Source organism: Sinocyclocheilus anshuiensis, unplaced genomic scaffold, assembly GCF_001515605.1.
Source record: "Sinocyclocheilus anshuiensis isolate Anshui unplaced genomic scaffold, SAMN03320099.WGS_v1.1 scaffold1083, whole genome shotgun sequence".
NCBI lineage: Eukaryota > Metazoa > Chordata > Actinopteri > Cypriniformes > Cyprinidae > Sinocyclocheilus > Sinocyclocheilus anshuiensis.
Genome location: NW_015544206.1, coordinates 409626 through 419944, shown reverse-complemented (window position 1 = coordinate 419944; position 10319 = coordinate 409626). Strand labels below are relative to the sequence as shown.

Below are 10319 nucleotides of genomic sequence, written 5' to 3'. Positions count from 1 at the left end.
AAAAAGAAATCCAAAAAAAAAAAAAAAAACACACATGCAAACCTTTTTTTTTTAGATTTTGTCTAAACAAATGATTTAATAATAATTTATTATGTCAGGCTTTTCGGGGTAATACATACCCCAACAGAGATTCATTGTACTTCTGGAAAAATATTTCAAAATAATATTCACTCACGCATTAGCATCTGTAATCTAAATATTTGCTTTTATACAATGCTGCAATATAAAGAAAAATGACTGATTGCAGCTTTAACCAAGACCAAAAAGAGAGCTACAGATTGTTTAATTTTCTAGTTATTTTATGTATTTAAATTTTGAATATAAAGTCTTTAAACGTCTGTTACACATTTCCTACACTGAATCCCATCTACTGCATGATGATTTTGAAAGTATTTTCAGTTAATATGATGCATCAAATGTGTCCTTTGTTGTCCGTCCCCAGGTTGGCAACAGTAAACACCACCTGCAGGTGGTGAACATCTCCACTGGGAAGAAAGTGAAAGGAGGCTCCAGTAAACTCACCGGTCGAGTGCTTTCTCTCTCGTTTGATGCTCCGGGGAGAATCCTGTGGGCTGGTGATGACAGGGGAAGCATTTTCTCCTTCCTCTTTGACATGGCCACAGGTACAGTACAAAGATATTTTCTTGCATAAAGCATGAGGGCCACAACCATATCACCCTGCAGCCCAAGACTGGTTGCCCATTAAAGCTAAGCAGGGTTGAGCCTGGTTAGTACCTGGATGGGAGACCTCCTGGGAAAACTAGGTTGCTGTTGGAAGAGGTGTTAGTGAGGCCAGCAGGGGGTGCTCACCCTGTGGTCTGTGTGGGTCCTAACGCTTCAGTATAGTGACGGGGACACTATACTGTCAAAAAGCACCGTCTTTCTGGTGAGACGTTAAACCGAGGTCCTGACTCTCTGTGGTCGTTAAAAATCCCATGGCACTTCTCGTAAAGAGTAGGGGTGTAACCCCGGTGTCCTGGCCAAATTGCTCCCCTGGCCTTTGTCAATCATGGCCTCCTAATAATCCCCAACCACTTGATTGGCTCTATCTCTCTCCTCTCCACCTGTAGCTGGTGTGTGGTGAGCGCACTGGCGCCGTTGTCCTGTGGCTGCCGTCGCATCATCCAAGTGGATGCTGCACACTGGTGTTGGTTGAGGAGAGACCCCCCACATGATTGTTAAGTGCTTTGGGTGTACAACAATACACAATAAAGCGCTATATAAATGCATCATTCATTCATTCATGAGTGGAAAATCTGGACAACATAATGTAGATGAGAGTATAGTTACTATGTTGGTGATTATGTAAAGCTGAGGTTCTTTTTCCACAGGAAAACTGACCAAAGCTAAGAGACTGGTGGTGAATGAGGGCAGCCCTATCTCTAGTATCTCTGCCCGCTCGTGGATCAGTCGAGAGGCACGGGATCCGTCGCTGCTTGTCAACACCTGTGTCAACAAACTACTGCTCTACAGGTTAGAATACAACTCAGATTGTCACTTTCTCTTGACTGAGATGATTATTGATCAGTGTGGAACTGGTGTTGACAGGGTCGTGGATAATGAGGGTACTCTACAGCTGAAGAGGAGTTTCCCCATTCAACACGGATCCCAACCGCTGCACAGCATCTTCTGTCCTCTCATGTCCTTCAGACAGGGAGCCTGTGTTGGTAAGACCGCAATCATCATATTACGGGCAATTTCTCTCTGTTCTGTGTGTCATATATTCGCTACTATTCAAAAGTTTTGGGTTGGCATGATTTTTAAATTTGTCACTTATGCTCACAAAGGCTGCATTTATTTGATCAAAAATACAGTAAAACTATATAATATTGTGAAATATTATTACAATTTAAAATAAGGGTTTTCTATTTAAATATATTTTAAAATGTAGTTTGTTCCTGTGATGCAACGCTGAATTTTCAGCATCATTACTTCAGTGTCACATGATCCTTCAGAATTAATTCTAAAGGGGCGGTCACACTGCACTTTTCGTTCCATTTACTTCCATTCAAAGCGTCAGACCGGAAACGCAAGCCCGTGCCAAAAGTTTCGCATTTTGCTGCATGCCAAAGTTCAAGCTTGGTGAACTCTGACGTGAAGCTGTGTGACCAACAGCAGATCGATACGTCACAGCATGACCTCGCAACTGAATTAAAAGAACATCAATTTAAAACTGCAGCCCTGCAGGAAAGTGGAGTAGATTGTATATTTTTACATTTTAGATGTATTATAAATTGTTATGTGTTGAATTTAAGTTTTTAAAAAGACGCTTCACAGCGTGACGTCATATCACGACCGTTGCAGCATACGAAACAGTTTCGCATGCTCAAAGTCTAGTGTGACCGCAGCTTAATATGCTGATTTGCTGCTCAAGTAAATAATATTTTCTTATTATTGTTGATGTTGGAAACAGTTATGCTGCTTCATATTTGATTTTCTTGATTCTTTGAATATTAAGTTCAAAATAACAACAATTATTCAAAATAGAAATCTTTTCTAAGATTATAAATGTCTTTACTTTCACTTTTGATCAAATGAATTCATTAAAAAAACTTTTGAATCATTTGTTTTTAGGTTAGCGTCATGTTAATGACAAACTTTTGAAATCAATCAATTTTCTGTTTGAATGGCACATCACAATCACTTATGAGATTCCTTTTCAGTTAGGATGTTGCCTATGTAGGCAGCTCACTATGTTTTGGAACAAAGCCAAAGTAAGTGAATCCTGCTCTTTCCCTTATGCAGTCACCGGCAGTGAGGATGCGTGCGTCTACTTTTTCGACGTCGAGCGCAACACTAAGGCCATTGTTAACAAGCTGCAGGGCCACAGCGGGCCCGTCCTGGACGTGAGCTTCAACTGCGACGAAAGCCTGCTGGCCTCCTCTGACGCCACCGGAATGGTGATCATCTGGAGACGGGAGCAGAAGTAACCACGGCAACTCCAAGCTTTCGCTACCTTGGCAACAGCATCTTCCGTGCAGGCTAGCTTGAATCATGTGCAATGAAACTCCTACTGTAAATGTCAAGGTGACTGTTGTGGTTTGAGGGAGTCTGAACTAAATCATGTGGACCATGAAAGAAACTTGTGTCTTATCTTTGTTTTAGGGCTGATGTTTCTGTTTTTGGTTATGTGGGACGTGGCGCTTGTTTGTGAAATTCATTAGTGCTTTGTGGTCATAAATGTGCAACTTAAGAGAGGAGATGTTAATATAATACTTTGTTCACCTTTGTGCTTTGTGTGTCTTAGTGAGTGAGTGTGTGAGAATGAGAACGTTGAGTCTGCGTGTCACTGAAGTTGCGTTCGCTTGCACAATAACACTACTGTATTTATGCCTTGATGAACTCAATAAATTTAATCACACTACCTGAATTAGGCTACATTTGGTCTTTCTGTTTTCTTTCATATTTTGTCATGTTTTTTTTGGGATGTATATTTCTCACTTTTAAAGATTGATGCACATGTTTAAATGAAGAAACCTAGTTATATTTCAAATTTGAATATGAATAGGCCTCCTCAAGTGAATAATATTATTAAACTTGACCCTGTGTTAGGCTTTTTGAGCAATTTTTCTGGGAAGTTGCTTGGGCACTTTCCCATTGAGAATGGGTAACAAATTTCTATCTGGATAATTTAGATCAGTGTTGGCCCTGTGTTTCACCTGGTTGCCCATTGATGGCAACATTCCCCAAATTTGCCTGGCAACATTGCTCAAAAAGTTGCCCCATGTATCATCAGCCTCAATACAGTTTGCAATATTTCTTTAATATTTTTGATTATAAATATGATTTTTGGTGACTTGAGACTTCAGATTTACATGAAAGAATAAAGACTCGTTGCTATTTTGTATATGTAACGGCTTTTATTTTGAAATTAACATTCATTAATTATTCATAAGCCCACGTTTCTACGTGTGCTTTTATTTTGAAACACAAAAAAAAAATTCCCTCACGACAGTTACTTTCACTGTAACATGTGGGAGGAACTACTTCCGGTTCTACAGTGGGTACGTTAAGCTAAAGGAATAACAAACATAAGAATAAAACGCAAATTATTAAATATATTTATGTTAAAAACATTTCCGGAATCTTTGACTAACTTACGCATGAATCATACAGAAAGCGGTAGACAGCTAACTTAGCAGGCAAGTAAAGATTCCACAACATAAAACAACGAACAAAATGAATAGGGTTAGTTTCCGCTAATTCAGTGTTATCATTTTAAAGACATCTTATAAGGTGTTAAATGAATGTATATTTTCATTCATGTGAATATACCGCTCTTTCAGAGGTGTGGTCCACCTGATAAACTGAGTCTGTCTTCTGAATGTGCACTATTTAAAAACTTAAAAGAGGATGCAATGTTTGTTTCTTATAATTATAGCCTTACTATAATATATTTATACATTACTACATACCATAATTGCTCCATAAGAATTTATAACATTGTTTAATTGCCACAAACAGATTGATCTGTGCTGTATCAAATTGTGTAATATTATGTATGTTATGTTTTGCTGACTGACAACATGATTTCTGTATGGTTTACATGTATCTGTGCTGTTTTACAGCGTGAAGAGATCGTGGCACAAAGGGAACAGACTATGCCTTTCCTGCACGGCTTTAGGAGGATCGTGTACGAGTACCAGCCGCTGGTGGATGCTGTGATGAGTGTCCTGGGAATAGAAGGAGAAAACCAGCGCAGGTCAGCAAACCAGCTGCGTTTTAAAGACGTGGCAAAAAGGGAACAGACTATGCCTTTCCTGCACGGCTTCAGGAGGATCGTGTACGAGTACCAGCCGCTGGTGGATGCTGTGATGAGTGTCCTGGGAATAGAAGGAGAAAACCAGCGCAGGTCAGCAAACCAGCTGCGTTTTAAAGACTGCAATGATGACAGAGTTGTATGTACTTCATTTTGACATCCTGCATTTGACAGGCAAGATGATGAAGAAAGCGTCTCTGGGGCTCTCGTGGAGCTGCTGGACAGAGAGTCTCAGTCTCCCGTCTTCATGGAGGGAATCAGTTACTCTCTGTTTCGAGTGGCTGATCTCGGGTTGGTCAGCGTGGCACAGGTGCTTCTGCGTTACGGGGCTGATCTCAACTTTGAAGGTTTGTAGAGGATTTGGTGATTCTGATAAGCCTCTTTATAATCATGGAAACATAATCAGACCCTTTTCTTACGGATCCAGACCCTGTATCGTACTACAAGCCCTTACACATCGCAGTGTTGAGGAACAAGCCAGACATGGTGCAGATGTTGATATCTCACGGAGCTGAAATCGAAAAGAGGGACAGGGTGAGAATTTATGTAATCATTGAAATGTAGTTATGTTGTTTCATAAATTTTCAATTAGATTTTTTGAATTAATTGTAATTTTTTTATTTTTTTATTTTGAATACAGACATTTTCTACATTTTAGATCAATTTTATATATTAAAGGCATTTAAAAAAATTATATGTTTAAATATGAGCTTTTTTTTAATCTGTGCAATAGATTCATGAAAGCAGCCCTCTTGATTTGGCCGGTGAGGAGGTGGATAAGCTGCCGTGTCTGCATGTGCTTCTGGATTTGGGTGCTGATGTGAATGCAAAAGACAAGAATGGTATTTCAACTAAATTAACTAATAAAATAGAATGTTATATTAGAATGGTTTCTTATTAAATGTTACACATGCTTGCTCTTTCACAGGAAAAACTGCACTGCTTCATGCTCTGGCCAGCAGTGATGGACTCACAGTCAATAATGTGGACAATATACAGCTGCTTCTAGAAAGAGGTGCTTCACTGTGCATGTAAAACATCAGCTCTGACACTGACGTAGAGAAAAGTTTTATTCTGACATGTTTATTAAATAGGTGTTTTAAAAATGGTTTCACCATGGAAAATGGCATTTCTTTCAAATATTAAGCTAAAAGATTTTATATAGTTATTATTGAAATGTTGAAAGCAGTTTAATTGTATAATTTCATATATATATATATATATATATCAAACATATAATTCTAAAAAAATAATAAAATGTAAAAAAACTATATATGTGTGTATATATATATATATATATATATATATACACACACACACACATATATTCATTTTAATTATATTCATTGTATTTTTTATTTTTAACAGCTATTTTTTTTTACATTTTACATGTTTCTTTAAAGGCATTTAAAAGTATTTTTTATTGCTTGTTGTTAATGCTAACATCGTGTTTTTATAATCCTGTGCAGGTGCAGATGTGAACGCCACCACACATGATGGCGAGACCCCCATGTCCTCGCTCACGTTCCTGGTGAAGGAGGCTCTGGACAGCAGCGTGGAGGATGCGAAGGAGATCGGGAACTTCTGTACCCGGGTGGCACATCTTCTGATCAGCCACGGCGCTGATCCCAGCTGCTGCTTGAACGCTACTGACGGGGAAGTGTGGGAACATTCGCTAACCTACACCAGTCTGGAGAACTTCGACTTGCTGTTTCCCCTGACCGCCCTTCTCCTCCAGCACGGCGCTTCCTTCATCTGCTCTCACCACAGCGCGTCCTACTGGACGGGTCAGCAGTTGATACTCACGCGTCTCGCTGAAGCTCTCCGGGAAGCTTTAGATGCTGCCGAGGCGGCTGATGTTTTAGCTAAAGCTGAAGTGCTGTTGGATCTGGCCAGGATCTGCTCTCCAGTCGTTCCTCCCCTCTTCCCCTGCTCACAACTGCCCGTGCTGGACCAGGCCTCTACCCATCAGCCCCTGCTGGAGCTCTACAGCAGACTAGAGGAGCAAGAAAAGCGGCCACTGCCACTGAGATGCCTTTGCAGGAGACTCATCCGCCGCTGTCTGAGACCCTGGCCCTTTGAGGAGAAGGTGAAAGCCCTGCCACTGCCAGACAGACTGAAGGACTCGCTGCTCCCAGAGAACAGCTGGAAGGACAGAGCTGGCTGGGGCAGATTCAAACCTCGACGTTCTCCACGCTGAGAGACGCGGATTATGTGTGTGCTTGTAAATATGGAGCCCTTAAAGGTATAGTTCACCCAAAAATGAAAATTCTGTCATTAATTACTCACCCTCATGTTGTTTCAAACCCGTAAGACCTTCGTTCATCTTCGGAACACAAATTAAGATATTTTTGATGGAATCTGAGAGCTGTCTGACCCTGCATAGACAGCAGCACAACTGAAATGTTCCCAAGTCCAGAAACGTAGCAAGGAGATCGGTAAAATAATCCATGTGACATCAGGGGTTCATCTGTAATTATACGAAGCTACGAGCTGCGTCACGCCGGATCTGTTTCCTACGTTGTTGTGATTTGATCTGAACGAAAACAGCGTATCCAAGTGACACAGCTGACACAGAACAGCATACGCTGTTTACGTCCAGCTGATATTCTCCAAAATGGCACCAGGGTGACGCGGAGGAGACGAATTGTTGAATAAAGTCGTTTTTTTTTTTTTCTTTTGCACACAAAAAGTATTCTCGTAGCTTCGTATAATTACAGATGAAACACTGATGTCACATGGATTATTTTACAGATCTCCTTGTTATGTTTCTGGACTTGTTAACATTTCAGTTGTGTTGCTGTCTATGCAGGGTCAGACAGCTGACAGATTCCATCAAAAATATCTTAATTTGTGTTCCGAAGATGAACGAAGGTCTTACGGGTTTGAAACGACATGAGGGTGAGTAATTAATGACAGAATTTTCATTTTTGGGTGAACTAACCCTTTAATTATCAGTGTATTCATTAAAACTCAGATAAAAGTGACTCAGTGCCTGCCTCATTTGATCAACATGCAGAAAAATCATTTTCCTGGTGATCTGAGCGTGAGAAAGTAAAAAATGGAGATAAATAAGTGTTATAAATGTCATGCAAATGGTGTGACGATGTTTTCTGTGCCAAAATGACAGTAGCTTCACTGTATTACACATTAACAGGTCATTTTCTGTGTATTTTGTAGTTTGTACGTATATCTTTCAGTATGAAAATGTATCATTTTTTTACAGTTTTATCTTTAATATTATGTAAAGCTTCACTGTGGTATGTGCACTGCATCATTTTGGTGTGTGTTAAAGTTTGCTGATTGGAATCAGTCTCCAATTTTTGCATGATCATTTATGTGATATTCTGAATGTGCCTCAAGAAGATAAACTTTGTCGTTTGGGTATTGAAGAAATGTTTGAATCTCTTGCATTGTACAGTGTGAATATATAATATAGTTTGGAGCTGCTGAAATGTGAGTAGTGTGAACCCGCTCCGAAGTGCCGAACTAAATCAAATGATTCTCGATAGGCGCTCCAAAGCCCCTATCTGAATAGGAAGATTTATGAAACGTGCTCTGAAGTCACAATCTGAATAATGATTCGAGTTGTGCTTTTCTGATCTTAATCAAATGATTCGCGATATGCTCTTTTGTTTCCATCTCTGTTGCCAGAGTTTTGGAAGTGCCTTTTTTCTGTTCTAAAGAAGGGGGTGTCCCAATACTTTTGTCCATATAGTGTATATACGAGACATTGGTGTTTGGTGATGAGTTGTTGGCTCAAGGTCTGCATTTAAAGTCACACCAGAGGTGTTCAGCTGGGATTAGGACTTTGCTTCTTTTTTTTTTTTTTTTTTTAATAATTTGAGTGATTTTTTTTTAATCATTTTTTGTTGCTCATTCCGGTCAACTTTGTTTTTCCCCTATTTACACAGCCAGGACTATGTACAAACGGCATGTTTTTTTCAGCACACACACAGAAACAGAGCTAGCAAATATTCACAAAATTGTTTGTTTGGTTTGTTGATTTCAACTATCAACATTGTTTCTGATCACTTTGCCTTCTGCACTTCCCCTGCATCTGCTTCTAGGCTGTACAATAGATATCAGACACAATTTCCTGATGGCCAGAAGGATGTACTTAGGTGCTAATTTCACAATACCTTTGACCACCACTAGAGAGAAGCATTTACTTGTGTTAGTGCTTCTGTTCATGTTTATACTGTATTGCTGAGATTTCTAAGACCTGTGATGATGTGAAACAACAGTTGTTACATGAGCACACTATACATGTTAGTGCTGTGCAGTAAACAGTACCAGAGTACTACAGTACCTAACCCTAATAGCTACACAGGCTGTATGCAGTCGGTGTTGATAAAATAGATCAAACATAGCTATTTTCTGACATCAGTAGATAACTAATAAAACATGTTTTTAAAACTAAAATGAGCAATGTAACATTTAATGTTTTATGCTGCATGTTAAACCTGGTTAGTGCACAGTATGCAAATGTTTAGTATGCATTCTCCATTCTGAATTGGTTGGCCTTCTAATTATTCTTTACATATTATGAGTTTAATCAATGTTGGAGCTAAACTGCAGGAAAGTGGATCTCGAGGGCCAGAGTTGAGAACATCTGGCTCTCATCTGAACACTCACATGCAAACTATTTTCACCTGCCGACTAGGTCTGAACAAAAACAGATCTCACGGCATCCGGTTGTCGGAGAAAGTGTTAACAGCAGGGTGAACTGATGCCGATATCTATGTACTTTTAACCCTTGTGCGTCAATTTAAAAAAAGTTACACATATGTTCATAGAGGACAAAAATGTCCATGTCAAAAAACTGTCATAAAAATTTGAAGCTTGGGAGTACAGACTTAAGTTTGGTCTCATTTTAAAGAAGACCCTTGGCAGATTATTGTTGAAATTAAAAGTTATAGAGGTTTACGTTTATGAAAATGATTTATGAGTCATTTTTGTATATAAAATATATATTTTGAACTCAAAAATTGATAGAAAATCAAAGCCATAAAACAATATGTCTAAACAAGTTGTGTTCCAAATTTAAGGTTGATATCTCAAAAAAAAAGAGCTTTTAGTAAGATTTTATTTGGGTGCAGAACAGAACCAGACTTTTAATAATTAGATCCCAGCGTTACACAGCGGTGGGATTTATGATTCGCACTACAGTATAATTTCTCTCTATCAAACATTACAGGTGCGCACACACAAACACACAAAAATTGTATTTAGGACACGCATACAAACAACACTCTGACATCCATAGCAACACACCCACACAATTATAGCTGCACAATTTATCCAATTGACTCTATAATAGACTATAATATGCATAAGCAGAAAACAGGAATAAAGCAAGTATTTGCTTTATATGCCAGACTTGAAAAAATGGCACCATCTAGTAAAAAACAGTAAAAAAATGTAATTTTGAAGCCTCGCCAACAGAACAAAAGCCTATTAACAAATATGGCATCATTTTATTAATTAATTGCAGTTTTAATGGGTTTACTGAGGACATTGTTGTCCTTAAGGTCCTGTGAGGAACTATTTTTTGTAC

At 39.0% G+C, this 10319-nt stretch overlaps 2 protein-coding genes across 5 annotated transcripts in view; both read left to right on the top strand.

The window, feature by feature from the left end:
• Positions 1-3375, top strand: part of wdr13 (WD repeat domain 13) — a 15776-nt gene extending 12401 nt beyond the window's left edge. For both annotated transcript variants that reach the window (XM_016497488.1, XM_016497489.1), the window contains 4 exons: positions 443-623; positions 1332-1473; positions 1549-1667; positions 2746-3375. In XM_016497488.1, coding sequence (XP_016352974.1) covers positions 443-623; positions 1332-1473; positions 1549-1667; positions 2746-2930 — 627 coding nt within the window. In that variant the 3' untranslated portion in view covers positions 2931-3375. The remainder of the gene's footprint in view (positions 1-442; positions 624-1331; positions 1474-1548; positions 1668-2745) is intronic.
• Positions 3376-3950: 575 nt separating this feature from the next.
• LOC107696906 (ankyrin repeat and SOCS box protein 6-like) lies at positions 3951-7063 on the top strand. 3 transcript variants are annotated; one of them, XM_016497476.1, is made up of 7 exons: positions 3951-4004; positions 4569-4702; positions 4934-5106; positions 5187-5293; positions 5493-5601; positions 5688-5774; positions 6229-7063. In XM_016497476.1, exons 1-7 carry the CDS (start codon positions 3972-3974, stop codon positions 6957-6959), a joined length of 1374 nt encoding a protein of 457 aa, XP_016352962.1. In that variant the 5' UTR covers positions 3951-3971; the 3' UTR covers positions 6960-7063. The 3 variants fall into 3 exon arrangements, with proteins under 3 accessions (XP_016352962.1, XP_016352963.1, XP_016352964.1); XM_016497477.1 differs by having other exon boundaries at positions 3961-4142; XM_016497478.1 differs by lacking the exons at positions 3951-4004; positions 4569-4702 and adding an exon at positions 4737-4852.
• Positions 7064-10319: the final 3256 nt, after the last annotated feature.

Coding starts and splice junctions, on each gene's coding strand:
- LOC107696906 (XM_016497476.1), top strand. CDS start 3,972: ATGTGGGAGGAACTACTTCCGGTTCTACAGTGG. Junction 4,005..4,568: donor TACTTCCGGTTCTACAGTGG/GTACGTTAAGCT, acceptor GCTGTTTTACAG/CGTGAAGAGATCGTGGCACA. Junction 5,602..5,687: donor GAATGCAAAAGACAAGAATG/GTATTTCAACTA, acceptor GCTCTTTCACAG/GAAAAACTGCACTGCTTCAT.